The sequence below is a fragment of the Zalophus californianus genome, chromosome 4, assembly GCF_009762305.2.
Source record: "Zalophus californianus isolate mZalCal1 chromosome 4, mZalCal1.pri.v2, whole genome shotgun sequence".
NCBI classification, from domain to species: Eukaryota; Metazoa; Chordata; class Mammalia; order Carnivora; family Otariidae; genus Zalophus; species Zalophus californianus.
The window spans coordinates 50,355,042-50,377,341 of record NC_045598.1 but is presented as its reverse complement, the minus strand read 5'-3'; the positions used below and the strand labels follow the sequence as shown (position 1 = coordinate 50,377,341).

At 36.5% G+C, this 22,300-nt stretch overlaps 1 protein-coding gene across 7 annotated transcripts in view; it reads right to left on the bottom strand.

Annotated features, from left to right (window-relative positions):
• PATJ (PATJ crumbs cell polarity complex component) overlaps nucleotides 1–22,300 on the bottom strand; it is a 349,292-nt gene that overhangs the window by 298,387 nt on the left and 28,605 nt on the right. For 5 of the 7 annotated variants that reach the window (XM_027607398.1, XM_027607438.1, XM_027607423.1 and 2 more), the window contains exons 8-14: nucleotides 15,640–15,858; nucleotides 12,939–13,038; nucleotides 10,465–10,556; nucleotides 9,527–9,668; nucleotides 8,503–8,553; nucleotides 5,891–6,037; nucleotides 1,963–2,039 (exon numbers count right to left, since the gene is read on the bottom strand). In XM_027607398.1, coding sequence (XP_027463199.1) covers nucleotides 1,963–2,039; nucleotides 5,891–6,037; nucleotides 8,503–8,553; nucleotides 9,527–9,668; nucleotides 10,465–10,556; nucleotides 12,939–13,038; nucleotides 15,640–15,858 — 828 coding nt within the window. The remainder of the gene's footprint in view (nucleotides 1–1,962; nucleotides 2,040–5,890; nucleotides 6,038–8,502; nucleotides 8,554–9,526; nucleotides 9,669–10,464; nucleotides 10,557–12,938; nucleotides 13,039–15,639; nucleotides 15,859–22,300) is intronic. The other 2 variants (XM_027607414.1, XM_027607441.1) reach the window with 1 other exon arrangement.

Sequence of the window (22,300 nt, the reverse complement as noted above, 5' to 3'; positions counted from 1 at the left end):
GCATAACTTTATTTCTTCTTAGGTTTTCTAAAAAAAATCTGTAAACCCTATATACTGATAACACCATCTGATATGCATTATCATTTTTCCAGTATTTCTGAAATCCAGACGTATAATACATAATGTAAAATTTCAGAGATTTTTTGTTGTTGTTGTTACTGTTTTCTATAGCAATCTTCTCCCCTAAATTACTCAGCTGAACCAGAAGGGGATGGGCAAAACACATACAGTATTTTTAAAAATCCATGACCCCTAAAATTTTAATATAATCCTCTGTTGTAAGGAGTCCATACAAATTTTATCCTTTTAACAAAGCCAAGAGTATAATCATTTTTACTTTTAAATTCAGGCCTTAAAACAAAATTTGCCAGGTCAGTTAAGTGAGACAAGTTTGGAAAAACTGAAGCATCTGACTTTCCACAGCAAACTCCACCATTTCCCTGGGAGAAATAGCTGGAAAGGACACAAACAGAAAGACCTGGCCTGGTGAGAAGCTCATGGAATACTTAAAGCTCTTAATCCTGGCCTAGCCTCAGTGGCAGATATCCACAGAAGTGAATTCCTAGCAAGCAAAATACTTTACTGATGATTTGCATCTGTAAGTTGTAAATAAAGTATGGTGCAGCTGGAAGGAGGGGTAAGTTAAGCAATGATCTAACTAAAGCTTCTAGAAGTACATTTCATATAAGTAGATTCTAGAAGAAAAATGAAATCAGAAACAGTGGAGTACATGAGTGCATGCATGCATTTACTTATCTTGCCTGGTTTCTCCTTTCTGCTCCTCATCCCTCAAAACAGCAAGAACCGTTAACGAATAAGTTGTCACTTTAAATTCCCAACTTCAAATTCTGTCTCCTCTCACCATTATGTTACGTTCTCACTCCTTCTAACACTCCTCACTCCTTAAGTTTGGAGGAGTAGTTATAAGGAAGATAAAATTTTAACCAAAAAGAGCCCATCACAAAACTGTCCCATTTATAAATACTGGGACGCCAAATTACTTTGAATATCAAACCACTAAGAATAGTAGAAAAAGTTATTTGCTAAGGTGATAGCCTAATAACAAACATTTGCACTCTATGAAGTAAGGAAGCAGCAGTTCATGAGGACCAAAAGAAAGTATAAAATTAGCAAGAATAGAGTTATGGAATGTTTTAACTCATCTTAACGACAATGGAAATTTTCTGACAGTAAGATAGTGGTGGTATGTTCTGAACTGAGAAAAAAAAATCTCCAACCAGCCAACAAGTACTAATGATAAACATATGTAAGAAAACATGAATGACAATAGAAATGTAATAGAATATTTTATTACTAATTCATTTAGTGAACACTGTAGAAGCTTTTCTAAGCACAGCTTCCCGTTTTCACGTGGATTCATAGGGGGGAATGGAATCAATCCCTCACTCAATGAATCTAGTAACAGGTGAAAGGAAGTCTAATGGACCACTGGTGCTATAAACTTATACCTAACCTAAATTACTTCCTGTTCTCCCTAATACATTTGATAATCATTCTTTCATTTTTCTCATAAAACTGTTAATCAAGATTCTTTGTGAAACATAGGACTAATATCCACAGCCCTTTCAGTGTACAATAAAACAAACAGATCATAAAAGCAATCATAAAAAAAGCCAGCAATTTTAAGCAGCTGATACAGGTTGTAAATTTAAAGGCAAATCTTCTAAGATTCTTCTGCCTACCGTTGACTTAATTGTTTTCAACATGAACCGAGTGTCTGCTAATTATAACTGAAACTTGTGCGCAGTCCTTAATTGTTCTTACAGCTTAAAATGTTGAAAGAGGTAAAAACATCAATTGATCCACTAGGGAAGAAAGGCAGGAGGAAAAATAAAGTCAAGCTGGCTAATCTCGGGCTCTCCCATTTCTTTAAGCTGCAATGTTAGGAGCTTGACCTGCAATGAGACATGAATTTTTTTTTATTACAATATTTTAACATACCATTACTTCATAATCCGGGCCCAAGAGGTTTTCCCATCTAGATTTCAGCTCATTTTCTGTAGAGTCTGGGACCTTTTCTGGATTAAAAAAAAAAAAAAAAAATGAAGCTACTCTGAGCCAAAACTTTACTAAATTCCTCACTAATAGCACAGTTCCAGTAAGTAAAAGGGAAATGAATAAAAAGGAAAATGCATTAACTTGGGTCTACCAGGTAAAGGAAATCAGAGGTGACTTATAAGACTAACGTAAAATGTAAGGCCAGTTGTGACCAAATTATGAAGGGGCTTTTGTGAAGGACTATTTTAAAGGGAAGAGGAACATGATGAATTAGAAATGAAATTTGAAATATATGCACTTTATATGTAAACATCCTGCAGTTTACAAGTAAAATACATCTGGCTTTGCTTTACAATATGTTAAGACAAACAAGGATTGAATTTAAATGTTAATCACTTCAAAGTAATACCTTCCACTCACCCACAGAAAAAGTAAAAACTTATCAAGACATCTTTACAATCAACTGGGCATATCAACACAATCCGGTCAGACTTCTCATTTGGGCGGATATAAAACCAGGTCTGGTTTAATTCAACAAGGGAGATGCATGAGCTTTAACATACTAGAAACTCTGTGTACTTTGGTCTCATGTAGTTACTTGGTTATACCTTTGTGACTCTTGAGTAGAATATTGCTTTTGCTTAGTGTAAGATAACATTAAAGAACTAAGATTTTAAGTGCCCTGCGTGTCCTCCATTATGATCTTAGCCAGAAGCTCAGGACACAGTTCATAGTCTGAATAATGCCTAATAGGCAAAAGTTAAAGTACTAAAAATACAATTTCAACTTATATCCATAGCAGTAGCAGAAAATAAACAAACCTTCACTTTTTTTAAGTTAAAGAAAAACTCAATTTTGTCTTAAGATTAAACAAGTCACAGAACACTTACTCCAGCTGACATAACCATCTGTCTAAAATCGAACATAACTTGCAATATCAGCTCTTTCAGTCTTCAGCATGGACAGCTCATCTTGGATGCATATAATGCTTAATTACATAATGCAAATCATCAAGTAAAGGCTAACCTCAGAATTCAGAGCCTAAGACTAATAAACACTAAAGAGCTTAACTCACTAGATGTACAAAAGTATATTCATGAAATAACTATCAACTGACATGCTAGGTCACACGTAAGGGATAACCAAAGATCTTATTAAAAGCAAAATATCATTCATGTGGGCTCTGCACCTTTTGCACTTCCGTAAGAAATTACGTTAAGAGTTCTACCATCTCTGTTAAATTTCCGTGCAGCAGTTTCTTATCTGGCAAGCTAATTTGCAACGTTTTGGTTGAATCGTAAGCTTAAAAACATGATATTTAAAGATGACATTTCATACACATGTATAAAATAATGATATCTCACCTATAATTCTTTTAACTCTTTCATCTTTCATTTGTATAATGAAAGTACAGACAGTCATGAGTTTTAAAGCAGAGCACAAAGCTAAGTACCAGAGGAAAAAGACTATTTTCACAGACAATAAATCCTGGGCGACACAAAGTGACTTAAAAAAATGAACAGGGTGATGATCTGAAACAATTATTCACATGGCAATGAAGGGGAGCAGAATATGCCACCCCAAAATATGCCATTTTAGCATGTAGAGTATTTTGACCTGAAGGCAATCAAGACCCAGCAGACTCAGGAAAAACTTTTATCTTTCCCTTAACTACCTAAAAGAATTTAGATAGAAGTCACAGATCTGTACTTCTGAAACAAATAATGCAATATATGTTAAGAAAAAAAAAAAGAAGAAGATAGCAGGAGGGGAAGAATGAAGGGGGGGGAATCGGAGGGGGAGACGAACCATGAGAGACGATGGACTCTGAAAAACAAACTGAGGGTTCTGGAGGGGAGGGGGTGGGGGGATGGGTTAGCCTGGTGATGGGTATTAAAGAGGGCACGTTCTGTGTGGAGCACTGGGTGTTATGCAGAAACAATCATGGAACACTACATCAAAAACTAATGATGTAATGTAAGGTGATTAACATAATAAAAAAAGAATTTAGATAGAAGGCTTATACCAGAAAGAGTTATTACCAGAGGTAACTTTTTTCTCTGAAAGACCTATTGGCATGGCACAGCAAACTTTTAATTACCAAACATTTGCTTTTCTTACCATGCTGCGAATTACCCTCCTCATCTTTGAAGCCCCAGGCCTCTATCCTGTTCCTTATTTTAGAATGGTATATAAACCTCAATTGCCCAACTTACTCTTGGGCCTCATATTTTTATGGGGCTCCCATACTTATGAAATTTGTTCTTCTCCTATTAATCTGTTTTATGTCAATTTAATTATTAGACCAGTCAAAGAACCTAGAAGGGAAGAAGGGAAAGTTTTTCTGCCCTACAGCAAAAAAGACAGCTAACTTCTTAACAGTTCAATGACTTTGGTCTTACCGTCAAGCTGAAATTATATATATTCATGAAGGAAAAAAATGCAATGAGATTGGTCCAAAAAAAGCAGATAAAAGTGTCTGAAAATATTTCTAACTTCAGAATGTATTTGATTTTCATGCAATAGTTCCATGAAAATCTATCTGGGTTCACTTGAACATAAATAGCAAAGATCTAACTTAATCCACTTGGGTCAAAAAGAATAAGGTAAATTTCCAAATTATAGGAAATTTTTTAACTTGCATGAGGGGTTACTCCTTCCCTGAGGTCATCCTTTCCTGAGACAAGACAATCAAAGCCAAAACTTCTCTGCAAGAGGATGGTGTTAAGTATCCCATTTCATTCAACTGTCAAGGCTTTCCAGAGCACCCCTGTGCAGGGACTCGTGTGAGACTGCTGTTCAAAATGCTTCCAGAACAGAGTCAACTATGTAGCCAAGGTATCAGAGTACAAAGTAATAGGACAAAGTTGCACATAAATTAAAAAGAAGATTAAAATATAAATATATAGCAATCTGGCAATTTGATATAACATGTAAATATGTATACATTATGAATTATTACGGTAAAAGGAAACACTGCTGTATGTATAGATAGCTAGATATCTACAGCTATATCAATGATAATACGTTAATATATGCACTAATTAAAAATGCTGACAAGATTAAAAAATAGTTAACACATACTAACAAAAGTGCATGCAAGGGCGCCTGGGTGGCTCAGTTGGTTAAGCGACTGCCTTCGGCTCAGGTCATGATCCCAGAGTCCTGGGATCGAGTCCCACATCGGGCTCCTGGCTCAGCGGGGAGTCGACTTCTCCCTCCGACCCTCTCCCCTCTCATGCTCTCTCTCTCTCAAATAAATAAATAAATAAAATCTTAAAAAAAAAGTGCATGCAAAATTAAACAAAGATTAAACAATAACATGCTTGGTCCCCAACTGCCACAAGTGTTAAGATGTTGATATTAAGAATATCCGATTTTGGGGATGCCTGGGTGGCTCAGTCAGTTAAGCATCTGCTTTCGGCTCAGCTTATGGTCCCAGGATCCTAGGATCGAGTCCCGAGTTGGGCTCCTTGCTTAGTGGGGAGCCTGCTTCTCCCTCTGCCTGCTTCTCCCTCTGCCTGCAGCTCCCTCTGCTTGTGTGTTCGCTCTCTCTCAAATGAATAGTCTTAAAAAAAAAAAAAAGAGTATGTTATTTTGGGGGCACCTGGGTGGCTCAGTCAGTTAAGCATCTGCCAGGTCCTGGGATCAAGTCCCATGTCCCCTCCCTGCTCAGCAGGGAGTCTGCTTCCTCTCCCTCTGGCCCTGCCCCCGCTCATGTGCTCGCTTGCTCTCTCTCTCAAATAAATAAATCTTAAAAAAAAAAAATCCTAATTTGTATCTTTCAAAATGCGTCTAAAATTTCTCACGTTATATTAACTATAAAGAGAGAAAACAGTTAACAAATGAGAAAGTCATGCTTTGTGCCTACCTAATTTTTCTAAGGCTTGTATGTTGTCATTTTTCAGAATATCCATTCTTTCTTCAGTTTCCTCATCCCCTCCATCCAAATCAGTTTCAGTTTCCACAGCTCCAGTTAGGTAGCGGGCTGGTGTTTCCGATGGTTCTACAGCAGTTCCTAAAATAAGAATTGCTAACTTGAATCACTAGCAGCTGAAGACCATATTTAAGTGAGCTTATTCCAGTCCTGTTCACAACCTCATGACAAACACCTCAGGTAACTTACATATATGATTCCTTTATTGAAAAGGATAAGGAACCAGGCAATGGGAAGGTAAGATCAAGGTAAAGCTGTTGACAAAGCAGAAGTAGATACTTTTCCAAATAGCCTTGGAAAAGAAAAAGAACACTTAAGTCTTATACTCTTGTGGTTGTGGTGGGTAAGGAGCAAGATATGCAGAATAAGCCCATTCCAGTGCCCTGGGCTCTCCTAGGTTCTGGCATGACTTCATCACGAGTTTTAAAAAAAATAACTCTAGGAATTGGAAGGGACTTGGAGAGAATTCCGCTGGTTGCAGTGGTTCCTCCCATCGCTAAAGTGAGCTAAGTAAAGAGTTTAATCTCAAGCATGCAAGTCACTATGTATCTCTTAAAACACAAGAAAGGTTGAACAAGAGTCATTTTAGGTCATTTTTAAATGATCACACATGACGTATAAAGTATTCTTAACAAAAATATTTAACCTGGATCTAAGGCTTTCTATCTAGCTTCTCACAGGAAACATAGTGGATAGAGGAACAAGTTGAATTATACCACAAGGACAATTAAATTCAGAATGTAGTATTCTAGTGACAAATGGACAAATCCCTTTACAATAAGTCTGTGCCACAGAGGCAGGGATGGGGGATTCTTCTAGATTAAGAAACCAAAGAAACATAATGCAGACAGTAAGTCCAATGTGTGATTGAATCTTAATTTTATGAGGTTTTTCCTTCAGAGAGGGGGAAGAGGGAAAAGAAGCTACAAAAGACATTTGGGGCCAATGTGTTAAGTATTTGATATTAGGGAATTACAATTAATTTTCTTTGGTGTGATATTATTATATAATATCTTTATTTTTAGAAACTACAGATTGAAGTATGTAGGATTAAAGTGCCATGATGTCTACTGTTCACTCTTAAATGATTAAGGAAAAAAGATAAATAGATGAAACAAATATGGCAAAACATTAACTGCTGAATCTAAATGGTAGTTTGTGGGTATTTGTTATATTATTTTTTTATTTTTCTGTATGTTTAAATATTTTTATAATACTGTTGACCCATGAACAATTTGGGGATCAGGGGCACTTCCCTTCCCCATGCAATTGAAACCCACATAAAACTTTTGACTCCCCCCCTCCAAATTTAACTACTAATAGCATACTGTTGAGCAGAAGCTGTTGATAGCATAGTCAATTAACATATTTTGTATATTATGTGTATTATATACTGTATTCTTACAATAAAGCTAGAGAAAAGAAAATTTTATTAAGAAAATCATAAGAAAATACATTTACAAAAATACAGTACTGTAATGGAGAAAAATCCATGTATAAGTGGACCTACACAGTTCAAACCTGTGCTATCAAGGGTCAATTTTTATAACCAGTTAAAAGTTCCCATGATCTTGGGGCGCATGGGTGGCTCAGTTGGTTGTGTCTGACTTTTGATTTCCACTTGGGTCATGATCTTGGAGTCCTGGGATGGAGTCCCATGTGGGGCTCCGCTCAGCAGGGAGTCTGCTTCTCTCCCTCTCTCTCTCTGCCCCTCCCCCCACTAGGCACTCATGCTCTCACACTCTCTCTCAAATAAAAATACTGTAAAAAAATTTTTTTTAAGTTCCTATGATCTTAACATGATATTTTTAACCACGCATAAAATTTCTTAGATCATTAATCCATTGATACAGACGAAAAGCACAGCCTAGTACTAGCCAAAGTAACGTGGCCAGAAGCTGCTAGTGTCCCTGGGGAAAATAGTTACATACCAGAGTTTATGGTACAGAGCAGTACATGATGTAATTGAATGCTACTAGTATCCAAACTGGTACACAAATAAGATGTACAAGGTATACAAACAGGAGTTTAGAGGCCAAAAAGACAGATTTAGAATGGTAGAGGAAGGTATTGCCCAAGAGCTAGAAGTCGCGAGGTTTGCTGCAATAAAACAGACAAATGCTGGCTGTGGACGGCACATGAAAATGTTGTTACATGGGGCAGGAAACCAAGGCATCACCATTCCCCTACATTAGAGTGGCTGCACATCAAACAGGTGATTGCTGCAAGGTATGATAAATGCTAGAGTAGAGCACTCTTCCAAGGGTGCTAGTAAAACCCACACGAAGGACCTCTCAACCACGGAAGAAATGCAAATTTAGAGTCAAAATTTATCCCAACATAAATTTAAAATGTAGGCATGCGCAGGGAAGAATTGCTAATTCGCAGATGACATACTTTATTTGATACAGTAGACTGAAGCCAAGGGCTCTATCAGAGCTATTAAAAACCATTATGTTGATATAAATATTTATGTAAACCTTTTAAGGTCAGTATAGCATTTGTACAATCTGTACTATTCAGGTGATTTTTAATTTCATACATACGATGCAGTTGAAAGGGCATCTGTCTTTCAGCAGCAAAATTTCCACTATCACCTAAAATTTAAAAAGTTCCGATTTAAGTATAAATCAGTATCAACTGAAAGCAAGGCTTCCAATAAAATCTTTAAAAAAAAAAAAAAAGCAAGGCTTCCAGGCTTATTATATTCTTCAAAAGAGAGGGGGAAAAATGTATTCCTCGTCTGACAAATTCTAAAGGAATTATTCTTACTTACTAGTTCTCTAACTAGTAATTCATTTTACATTGAATTTGTTTTTCAGGATTGTCAATTCTGTTGATCTACACATTAATAACTTGGTAGTTAAAAAACTGGGATACATATAATTATGTATTTGTTCTATAATGAAATTTGCTATTCTTTAATCAAAATAACAAGTATTTCACAAATAAAAATATCCTTAATAGAAATCCAGGTTTTATTTTTCCCCTCTGTATTTCAAAGAGTAAATCAGGAGACATTAGAATCAAATATATTGTTAGAAGTCATAAGAAATCTGAAATGTGCAAAATGTCAAAGCAGTAGACAAATGAGAGCCCCTAGAACAAAAGGTGTCAAAGCTTTATTATTCAAATATAAGTAATAAATGAAATTTAGAAGCTTTTTGGAAAAATGATTTCCATCTCCATTTAGAACAGCTCTCAGAGTTAATGCATGTGAGGGTTCATGTTCTAACATTTGGACTGGCACATCAAAATAGGCAAAGGAAACTTCTTCAATGCACAAATGAGCGGATTCATTTCTCCATCACTGCATTATAAAAGATGGGCAGTTTTTCCTTCCCAGACTCACAGAACAACTTCCATAAGTAAGCTATTCTTCCAAGCCCAGACTATGGGGTGGGGAGAGGGATAGTGGCATTAACTACCTGTGTCGTATTGCATGGAGCACTGGGAGCTATATGCAAACAAGGAATCATGGAACACTACATCAAAAACTAATGATGTACTGTATGGTGACTAACATAATACATTAAAATAAATAAAATAAAATAAAAAAATAAAAACTACCTGTGTCTGAAGGCCATTCGAGTGGAGAAGCAGATGAAGATGTCTTCCTTCGAACTAGGGTTAGGTGTACCACTTGCCCTGCATTTCGTAATACTTCAACAACATCCTGGTTGGCAAAACCCTGAATATTCACACCATCGACCTAAAATATTAGGAGACCCATTACACAGAGGTTTCAAGTTAGCTGCTATTTTCAATTCTGACAAGGCAGAATAAAATTAGGCCTCTACCCCTGCAAATCACAAGGCATTTCCTAAGCCAAGAGTCATGAAAGATGCTTCCTTAGATGGACCTGAAGGACAAAGATTCAAATGACACCAATAAACATTCGCGTCTATGTAAATCACTAAATTAAATGTGTGTGTCTATCCAGATGTGTGTTTATGCTTCAAAAATATTATTCAAATAAACTTTAATATTTAACCAATTTCTACTAAATGGAGAAAGACCAGCCTGAATGGACAAAAGGTAATTACTATATTCTCTGATCTATAAAATATCTCAAATTTGTATGTACTCAAAATTACTGTTAGTAGAAACATTAAAAAGACCTGGTTAATAACTTACTAAAGTGTATATAAAATGAGTGAGTTTAAAGAACATAGAGGTGCTTGGAAGTCTTTTTTTTAGGAGAATGCTAGAATATCTTTCCCGTGTGTGTGTGTGTGTGTGTGTGTGTGTGTGTGTGTGTATGTGTGTATTTTCCCTACCATTATGGTTAGTGACTCCTTTCTTCACACACAGTAAAAAAAAACAAAAGCAAACACAAAAAACAAACTTAGGACCCTGAGAGCCAAATCAATGAGATTTCACTGAACTTAATTTTTTAAAAACATTATGAGATTATATAAAGCCATTATCCTCTCATACACACTATAATCAAGATAACTTCTTTTCCCCAACTTGATTCAATTCTAAAACAAAGGGCAGTTACTTACAGCAACTATTTTGTCATTCACTTGAATTTGGCCGTTGTGGTAAGCAGCACTGCCAGGTATTATACTTTTCACATAAATCCCTGAAGCCTCCCCTGAGGTGCACAAAAACATATGGAAAAAGGAAGAAAAGCTCTAATTAGACCTTGATTGCAAAATTCATATCAAGAGGTTAATTAGCTAGAGGGGCTGACTTGAGGCTTGATAAATACTATTTTGAACACAAGCAGAGAAATTGATGGGTTATTTCAAACTGTCACCACCACAAGTGACCCGAATTTGAAATGATGTGACTGAGGACTATTTCTGGAAAAGTAATCAGTAATGGAAGCTGGATGAAACACTCTCTACTATCAGCTGGAATTCAGGAGAACCCAGGCAGTCTCACCCTCTTCTTTTGGGCTGTCCCCCTTCTTCCTGCTGCTTTGGAGACTTCTCACTTTTCACCAGCACTAACACAAGAGTCTCCTACCTGGTCTTCCCGCCCACATTTAGTTCACTGCTCATGTTAGCTTCCCAGACACAGAAAAGTACACACAGTGTTTAAAAAAAAAAAAAAGAATTTCAGCAATATTAAATAATCTTCACATTATAAAATATTTAAATACAAACAAATGGCTAAATAAAAATTACAACTATATAAAAAGTATACATGCCTATGGGCAAAGACTTAGAAGAGAAACTAGAAAATGAAAAACTGTAACTCTGGATGATTTTATATTTTTATTCTTTCATTTCAAATGAACTTAAAATATTGCCCGTAGAAGAAAAATAAACATCAATGAATTCCTATTGCCTACATAATAAAACGTAAATTTCACAGAATCATATTCAAGGACTTCCATTATCTGCCCAAAACTTTTTTTTTTAACTTATCTTCCAACTGCCACCCCACCAAGACAAAGTCCACACACGCAGGACTCTTGATATTTCACCAAAATATTAAGTACTGTCATGATATTATCCCCTTTATTTTTTCTTCCTATAAACCTTATCCCTTCTACCAAAATCCTTTTTCAAGCCTACCACAAGTGGCTCTCTGTGAATTCTTTATTTCGTTCTGTCAAATGTAATCTTTCATCTGCCATATGATAGTTTGCTTATAGCTCTAAGACACATATTTCATTTACCCTTAAACAATTGAGTTATTTACATTTTTTCTGACTAGACTTTTCTTATATTCATTTTTCTATCCTTTCAGAACTAAGCAAAGTAACCCCCTCAAACATCCAATGAATAGAATAAAACAAAAATCACTCTGAAAGACTACATGTCAAATAGCATACTGAGTTTTTAAATGCTCTAGTTTTTGGATTCACCATTGCCCACCTCCAAGTCCCCAAAACTTCTTTTGAGAGTAAAGAAGTAAAATGACTCTCTTCTTTATTCAGTAACATAAACATCAAATTTTCTCAATTTTCTATTGGTTATTCATTTCCATTTTACTTGGTGTGTATATTATACTGTTAGGTTTACAAGAACACTCCAAAAACTTAATATAATAAAGGTTCATAAGCCACAAGTTTATGAACTAAGCCATGATTTCTCTAACGTGACAGCATATTAAGAGCTATTCAATATAGTTTTTTTCCCCAACATTATTATACAATCCATACTTAGCTCTTTTGGAATTCATTCAAATTCTGAACCTAATAAAGGTAGTACTTAGAAAAATCTAAAGGTTTAAAAACAGTTATTTCATTAGGCTAAAATAGCACAAGGTGGTCTGACATGAATTTCATTCAGGACTTTGAATACATTAGCACTCTTAATCTTTCCACCTGCTGTAAGTATGCAAAATAAGAATTAAAAAAAATTAACTTTCTAATCTTGCTATTTTTTAAAAAAACAGAACATTTCATAACTCTGAATTCATGTTACTAGCAAATATTTATCAAAAGGTTTCTTTTTCCTTACTCTAATGATTGTCTTGTAATAATAGATTAACTCTTACAATAAAAGTTACCAAAGCTTTGCATATAGGAGTTGAGGGAGTGTTACTCAGAGATACTTGGGCCATGTATGTATTCGTACAACAGAATCCCTTTATTTGACAGGAAAATAATTCTAATTAAAGAATTTGTTTTATATTTTTTTAGTAATTATAGTAATACTTTTTGACATTCATAGTATGAAATATATACAGTAATCCTTTTATATTATCACATCTAAAACATCATAATATGTAACAGTCACAATATTTAAAATATATCTTAGAAAAAAAGAAAAACAATTCAAATGTTATACATTGAGTTAGACAATTAAATCCTTTTGTTAATGACAATCAAGTCAGCTATAAAACTACTGAGATAAAACCAATTCTCTAATCACTGAAAAGTAACTGGCTGCCACTATAGATACGTGGTTTTATTGTTCAGTATTGAAATTAAAATTTGCAGATATTTAATTTTACTATCTAGAAACCTTAACATCCTTTACAATTATTTCCAAATATAAAATAGAAATGATTCATTTACCCGTATGAGCAGTTCCAATATAGCCAACAATTCTAATCCCAAGACTCTGTCCTTCTTTTTTAATGAGTTCAACATCGTAAGTTTCAAAAAGTGAACTGTCCTAAAAGGAAAAAACAATTTTAATTATACATAATATTTAGTTCCATAACTGAGTGTAGTCAATTTGTGCATGGTTTGTCAAGTATTTTTTTAGAACCTGTGGCAGAATCTTAAGATGGTCCCCATGACTTTTGATTCCAGGTGCTATTCCTGTGTTTATGTTCCATTATGTGGCAAAGGCGAGATTATCCAGGTGCATCTAATCTAATTGGGGGCCTTTCAAAAGCAGTTTTCTGGCTGGCAGCAGCAAAGAAGCGAAATTGAAGCATAAAGGCTGGACTTGTGGGTTGAAAATGAGGAGGTCCTGTGAGAAGTTATACAAGGCACCTGGAGTTGCTGAGAGAGGTCCTCAGCTGACAGCCAGCAAAGGAAAGAGACTTCAGTCCTACAACTGCAAGGAACTGTATTCTGTGGACAACTCAAATGAGCTGTCCAGATAATGAGCATCCAGATAAGAGTCCAGACAGCGCTTAATTTTGGCCATGCAGGAATCTAAGCAGAGAGCCCAGCCAAGCCCACCCAGACTTCTGACCTACACAACTGTGAACTAACAAAGCCTGTTGTTTTAAGCCACTAAGTTTGTGATTTTTTTTTTTTTTGAGAGAGAGAAAGAGAGAGCATGCGTGAGAAATGGGGCCTGATCCATGACCCTGAGATCATGACCAGAACCAAAATCAAAAGTCAGACGCTTAACCAACTGAGCCACCCAGGCGCCCCTGTGATAATTTGTTACACAAGAACAGAAAACTAATCCAGCCACTTAGAAAAAACTCAGGATAAGTTTTTATCTTAAAAACAAAACAAAACAAACAAGAAAACCCCAAAAACAACAAAAAACAACCAAATATAAAGAAATATTGAGAAACAAATGGTTTAAGAATTATTGTGAATAATAATTATTGGGAGCAAAAAATATCAAACTAAAACTTACTTTCATTACTTGCCTTCTATTTTTAAGATTCTATTTATTTATTTGACAGCGAGAGAGGAAACACAAGCCGGGGGAGAGGGAGAGGGAGAAGAAGGCTTCCCGCCGAGTAGGGAGCCCGATGCGGGGCCCAATCCCAGGACCCAGGGACCACGACCTGGGCCGAAGGCAGACGCTTAACGACTGAGCCACCCAGGAGCCCCTAAAATACTTCTTTAAAAAGATTACGTGTCTAAAAACAGGATTCGATTCAAAACACTAACATTAGAAAGGAAACAGCTGATTGCATCAAATTCTTACTTATCACACAGCTACATTGGTCCCCACTGCTGAATTGAAGGCTCCAGAGAGCTAGAGTAAGGGAGGCGAAGAGAGTGGCTGTAACCAGTTTGGAGAGGAAAACAAAAATGATGTTAGCATCTCAGACAGAAAGCTTCTCCTCATAAGGTGCCAAGTAGGGAGAGGCAAACAACGTTCTAGAATCGGCCCCCGAACGCACATGAATGATGGTCTTCCACCTCTTCCTGCCAAAGTCACTTCTTTCTTCTTCCCCCTGCCCCTCCTTTTAAAAGCTATTTCTTTCCTTTTGGTTTATTACCCTTTGCTTCAGAGCCTGTGAGATGGCTGGAAAGATCTTGGAACGGACCAGAAAGATCGGAATTCAAATCCCAGCTTTGCAACTGACGCACTATTATGACTTTTTTTTTTTTTTTTAAGATCAAGACCTGAGCTGAGATCAAGAGTCGGATGCTTAGGTGCGCCTGGGTGGCTCGGTTGCGCATCTGCCTTTGGCTCAGATCATGATCCCGGGGTCCTGGGGTTGAGCCCCATGTCGGGCTCCCTGCTCAGTGGACAGCCTGCCTCTCTCTCTCCCTCTACTGCTCCCCCTGCTTGTGTGCTCTCGCTCTCTCTCTGTAAAATAGATAAATAAAATCTAAAAAAAAAAAAAAAGAGTCAGATGCCTAACTGACTAAGCCACCAGGTATCCCTCACTATATGACTTTTAAATGAGTAATTTGGATTTGAGTTCCTTCATCTAATATGATCTTATCTTGATGAAAGGATAAGGCCTATCTTGCAGAATTCCTGTGAGGATTTCAGATGACCTTGACAATTCTAGGTGTTTGATAATAGCAATGATTATTGTTATATCATTATAATGATTATAATAGATAATATCTATTTCCTTTGTTCATTCTGTTCCTATCTAATTTATACATTGACCAGTATTTAGTTTCCCCTCCAACACGTGAATGTCTCCTCACCACTCCAATGAAATAGAAATGGCAAGTATTGGGGTGCCTGGCTGGCTCGATCGGTAGAGCATGCGACTCTTGATCTTGGGGTCATGAGTTTAAACCCCACACTGGTCATAGAACTTACTTTAAAATAAATTTTTAAAAAGCCCTTATTTAAAAAAAAAAGAAATGGCAAATATTATTTTCCAATTTACAGATGAGTAGCTTTAGTGCAGGGAGGTTGGATGACTTAAGGCTGAGAAACAGCAAAAAAGGAAATCAAATTTGTCTAATGTCTCTAAACTGGGTTCTCTGCTTCATTGGTGAGCACTGAGGCACTACTCCCACCCATGTGGCACTTTGAGTCAAAGGCCCTTCTAATCTTGCAGGGTCTCACACCCAGTATTTAAGGTGAAAGAATGGTTTGCATACTCACAGCACTAGGGCTCCTGTGAGCTACAGCAGGCAGGGCAACAGGTAAGGCTGCAGGGGTGGGAGGGGTTACAGAAATTGCACCAACTGGGTCTCTTGCAACAAGCATCCGGACTGAGTTTCCACAGTTCCTTAGCACTTGTGCAACTTGCTCACTGGTCATTCCCTGCACATCTGTGCCACCAATCTTCAAGATGTGGTCCCCTGTCTGGAGTCTTCCATCCTTTAGTTGAAGAACAAAACAAAATTATTCCAAGAAATCAATGATCTAACTGCACTGGCTAATAACCAGTTCATCGGACTTTCAATTCTGGTACAATGGGTGACAGAGAATACAATATGCTAAAAAAAACAACAGTTTTAATGAATGCTGAACTGGCAACAGAGAAAAGGAAATCTTTGCCAAAAAAAAAAAAAAAAGATGGGGTAGAGAATGTGTTCAAAAGGAGAAGAGTAACTAGAATTCTAAAATGGGTTATTTGCTTGAGGGCATCACTTCATGCCTACTGGCCTAGAGCCAAAGTATTCATGGCCACAAAGGTAAGGAAGAGATCAGAAAACCCTGGGCCTCAAGAAGGGAAGTAGGTTGGATCTGAGACCTCCGGCATCAAGCTAGGTGGCATCAAGCTAGGAACTCTGAAGGCCAACACACTCAGTGGCACATTAAAGGATCAGCAAGATGTCAGTGTGGCTGGAAGAGGGTGAGCAAAGAGAAGAGTATTCAGGAGATGGGAGCATTAACTGGAGGTCAGCAGTGCAGAGTCAGTGGGAAGGGAAGTCACTGAAGGGTTCTGAACAGAGAAAGGACACTATTGGACTTACTTTCACCAAGATCCCTCAAGCTTCTGTCCTGAAGAGAGACTACAGGACAGAAAGCAACAGAAGCAGAAATACCAGTCTGGAAGCTAAAACAACCTAGAAAGAGATGGCAATAGCCTGTGGACTAGGTTAGCAGTTGTGAGGAGGAGACTCCAGATGTCTTCTTAATGAACTCTCAACAGGCTCTACTGATAGCTTCTACACGAGGGGTGAAGGGGAAAAAGACTCAAAACTCCCAAGTTTTTAGGCTAAGCAACTGGGTAGACAGCGCTATTAATTGAGAGAAAGTGGCCTACAGAGGAATGGATGGGTGGGAGTAGAAATCAGGAGTTCAGTTTTAGAGATATCCAGTCTGAGATCCTATTAGACATGCAAGTGGAGATGTCAAATATGCAGCTGGATATACAGATGTGGAGTTCAGGAGAGAAGTCCAGACCACATATTTAAATTTAGGAGTCATTAGCATATATAATGTATTTAAAGTCAGGATTCTGGGAGAATTTAGAGAAAGGATACATAATGTTCCATTTTTAAGCTGGGGATATCTCCATGGGTAGTTATTACTATTGTTGTTATTTAAAATGTTTTATTTCTTAAACTAAGTGATACATACATTGGTGATTGTTGTCATTATTTAAAATGTGCACAGCCATTATACATACTTTTTTAGATACTTTTAAATGTGTGTATTTCATACCCAGAAAAGTTTAAAACACAATATATCAAAAAGTACATCAGTTCAAAATGTTTAGCATTTCTATTCTACCTCCATTTGTCAAATTCTTGAAACAGTGGCTCCATCTACATTTTGTTTCATCAGAAATTTTGAATTCTCTTTACTTACCTTTACTATATTAAAGTTACCAAGATGTAAACATAGCTGGCTACAAAAAATTATACCTGCCTAGCACTTTATAGGTCTAAAATCACTTTTTATATATCATCTCATTTAGAGGGGGACAACTTTAAAATGAGCAAATGGGATTCAGAAAGGTTGACTGACTTGACCAAGGTTGCAAAGCTACTGAAGAACAGTTCTCATTTAGTCCTTTGTCTTACACTTTGATACCTCCAGAATGACAGTAGTAGACAATAAATTTACTGTTTTCCTATTCTCCAAGAAACTGCCTATTACCATCAAAATGCTTAAATAAAATGAAGAGGAAAAGTAGGTATTTTGCAACTGGGAGAGAAGGACAGCCTGAGAATAGAGCAAGGACCATCGGGCTTGTACAGTGCTAGGCTTCCAATTCCTGGCTCCAGGAGGCACCATCAATAAGGCATAGATGAAATTCAGAAGAAAAAAAGTAAAAAATAAAAAATAAACATAAATATAAAGCCTTAAGACTAAAAAGTCTATTCTCCATCCTTCCTTTTCCTCAATTTTGCAGGAACCTGAATAAAGGTAGGTATTAGATCCAAATACTGAGTAAAAAGCTATGGGCTTTGTTGTGAGGCCTGTAGAAGGCCCTAGAAGCTAGTGGAGGGGGAGAAGAAGAGGAAAACAAATGCAATTCAATTCAGAAACATTTGCAAAGACTCAGAGAAAAGACAGATGAAAGAGGAAATAAGAATTAGTGGATTTCTACTTTAAGCAATGGTAATTTGATATTATATCAATGCAACAACCTAAAATAAAACAAGTAACTCAAGAGAGTCAGTGGTCATGATGAAAAACACTGGTGAAGCGGCCTCTGTAAATCAAACCATCCTTGGCCTGACCAAAGAATAAAGAATATGTCAAGTAAGTGAACTTGGCTTGGCCAAAGAATGCCACTTCACCATTAAGTCCATATTTAGTCACCTCTAGGCACTATTTCTTTTCCTATTTTACCTCAATTCAATTTAAAATGATGTAGATAATATGCATCTGTCACTGAAAGTCAAACATTTTCTTCTTCCAGAAAAACAGGTGTTCTGAGGAATTCATAAGTGCGAACACAGTCATTAGATTGATAGAAAAGACACCAAAATGGCAGCTACCTTGTTTAGGTCCAGCAGCCCCAAACACTGCATTTTACTGATATTTTTTTGATCGACATTCTCCTTCCATAACCTGTCTACTGTGCAAGGAAATTAAAAGGCATAGAGCTCCTTTAGTTCTTTAACACAAATCATAAATCAATGACAGCCAATAAACAGCTAGGCCAAGATGCAAAGATATAGCATGCTAATCAAACATTCAAATATAAAGGTTTATTAACCCATAGGTTCTTTCAAAAGAGAAAAATAATTAGGCATATAGCCTAAGATAGTATGGAAGGCACAAAAAAACAGCTGATGTAATAGAGTACCCCACATTACAATGAAAAGACTAAAAGTATAATTTATTCACCTTTTAAAAAAAAAAAGATAAAATACTTTAATCCAAGTTAGCAGGTATAGGCTAAAAAATATATTAGTTTGCATTTTAAATTCCCTGATAGGCAGTTTGGAGGATAATTTCAATTCAAAAAAATATTTGAGGGGCACCTGGCTGGCTCAGTGAGTAGAGCATGCGACTCCTGATGTAAGGGTCATGAGTTCAAGTCCCTGACATTGGGCATGGAGCCTACTTTAAAAAAATAATAAAAATTTTTTTAAATATACTTTAATAAACAAATAACAAAATATTTGAAAACCTAAAGGAATTTAGGCTTGAGCTGCAAAATAAATCAAATTTGTTTCTTTGAAAACTAAAACACAGAAAATAAAATTATTACTAGGTTTGATTCCAGACCAGTTCTATCATTGGTCTTTAATCAAAAGGCAACATAACATAGGCAGAAAATCGCAACTCTTTATAAACTCTTTTCCTCAAATAATTAAAGATACTACATCTAAAAACATCTATCTCATCTTCCTCAAATTCCCAGAGCCCTCACAACTGATTTTTAATGATAAGGAAAAGATCTGTTTATAGACTCACTCAAAGCAAAATTTCTTGGGAATAATCAACTATTCAGTGGCCTCAAGCTGGGCCTTGCTTATTCTAGACTAAAAATTTCTCATAGTTCACACCCACCCTCCAATCTCTGCTTGGTTACATACCTCCTTAGTATGAAAGATTACGGGATAGTTAACATGACTCCTAATTGCCCAATACCAAAAAGTCAGTAATTCATGACTACTTTTAAATAGACTGCATTGTTATAGTTACCTTCCAGGGAAAATGGGGTTCACTTAGTATACCTGATTCCCCTAGAATTTCTCCAGACCACAAGAAAAGTTACTTCTGTCAAATGAAGTTTTACACTACCCATTTTCAACTAAAAACAAAAACAAACTTCTGTTGAAAATTTTTGAAATTTTTGCCACAGCTGAACAGAATTCTCAAAAGATGTATGTTTCAGACACTGTGATTTTTGGAGACTGAAGTTACAGGTAGATATGGGCTTACAGACTTACAGGTTTTAAGACTGATGTATTATTATATATTATAGGTTATAGATTCAGAATATAGATTATAAAGCTCCCCTTACACAATACCATGTAATTTTCCTATCCATGGAATAGGCCCTGAGTGCATTTACTGACTGGTCATTGTAACTAAATCTCAACAAGTGTTTCTTAAAAAGCTCATATGAATCACTATTTTTCGATTTCATTTACTTTGTAACATTAGAGGCAGTAGACAGTAGAAGGACAAGTACAGGCTTTGGAGACAGACACACCCAAGTTCAAATCCTGGCTCTACTTTGATCAAGCTGTAGAGCCAAACGTCGGCTACTTAATCTACGTCGGCTACTTAATCTCCCTAAATCTCAGATCCCTCTTAAGCAAAATGGGAATAAATCCCTCTCTCATTGATTTGTGAGCATTAAACTCAATTACTATATGTAAAGTCTTTAGCCTTTGCCTTGCTTATAGCAAATCATCAAATGCATCCATTTCTGACACCCCTTTAGGCTGCAGTGACCTCAGTCAGGTGTTCTCAGGCATATTCCCTCAACTGTACCCATCTTTTAACTGTATATCTGTAAACACAAAAGGAAATATAAAGGGCTGTTTCATGAAACTCTTCTGAGTAAGAAATACAAACTTCCTTCTCTAACTTTCTATTACCTCATTTTACATTCTTTGAATACACCCCATTAGCTGAACATAGGTATTACTTTATGATCAATCTTGATCACATCTAAACTAATGACCTAAGACATCTATATTCCCTTATCATAAAGATTGCCATAGTCAACAGTGAGCATTAATATTCAAAACATGAGTACATTTTAATTAAAAGCAGTAATTCCCTTTCATTCTTTTAAAGCTATGATCAGCCTACATGAGCAACAACTTGTAAAAGCTTAGCAACAATGCACAGAGCCAGTTCAAGAGATCTTATCAGCCATTAGCTCAGATGAGAAGAGAGAGGGGATGGCTCTGTCTCTCCTGTTTAGGCCTCACCATATTCCCTACAGGAAAAAGACAATAGTTCTGTTGCTTCTAGAGCTGGCTATTACCTGATAAGCTTAGACCAACCCTGGACAAGTATACATCTGGGAAAGAAAAACATTAGGATCAACTTCATATAAATAGATTTAAGCAGTAAAAGACAGGCTTCAGAGTCAGAGAGATGTGGACTCAATCTTGACTTTGTCATTTCCTAGTTGAGTAGCCCTGGGCAATTTCTTAAGTTTCCGTATCTCTAATTTGAAAATAAAATGTATGACTGTTTTAAGGATTACATGAGAATAATGTATATTAGGCAGATAACAACATCTGGTATAAACACTTGCTTCTGCATCATGACTGATGGGCATACCCCAATCCCCTCCTTGATGACCTAAAATAGTGACATTCCCTTCCAGTAAAGGCTGAAAAATCAGACCTGGCCTTTCCCAACACTGTCTCAAAGGGATTAATTTGGGAAACTGCACATCATATTCTCCTTGTGACAATTCTTAATGCACGTTAGGATATTAAAAGCTCAGAAAATTCTTACAGTAAAAAAGTCTATTTGATTTTGTTTAACTTGGTGTTTTCTAAATTTATCTGACCCTTGGTTTTTCACAGTAACTACTCCACTCGGCATCTTGAAAAATGCTACTCCAGCAAACAAGCTTATGAAAATTGCTAAGTGGGGGGAAGGGAATGTGGGAAAAGATATCAAAATACTCCACAATACCTCATTCTTTTTCAGGTTACAAAATATTTCCAAAAACCCTTAAGAATATGTTTTCTGCCACAGATGTGTTTTGAAGATCCATAAAATGACAATTCTCAGCCTCACTGGTCTCAGAAACCCTTCATACTCTTAATTATTGAGGATAGTGAAATGGGCATTACAAAGACGCACAGGAAACTTGTGGGTGATATGTTCATTTTCCTCATTGAGGAGATAGATGGTATGATGGTTAAAGTTTATGTGTTACCTTGGCTAGGCTATGGTACCCAGTTTTTTGGTGAAACACTAGTCTAGATGTTACTGTGAAGGTATTTTGCAGATATGATTAACATCTACAACTGGCTGACTTTAAGAACATTACCCTTGATAACATAGGTGGGGTGGAGAGGGGCTCCATCAAATCAGTTGAAGACTTTAAGAGCAAAAACTGAGATTTCCTTGAGAAAAAGGAATTCTGCCTTAAGACGGTAACAGACAGGAAACAGTTTCCTAAGAAATTTTGCCAACCAGCACTACAAATTTCAAAGTCTAGACTGCAATATCAACTCTTGCCTGAGTTTCTACCATGCAACCCTGCCCTACACATTTCGACTTGCTGGTAAACATATGTCAAATTTATTGAACTGTATACTTTACCTATGTGTGGTTTATTGTATATCAATTATATCTCAAAAATTACTGAGAATCTCAAAGAGCTTTTGTTTATGTGGTTCTCCTCTGTTATCTACTGAATTAGAAAAGG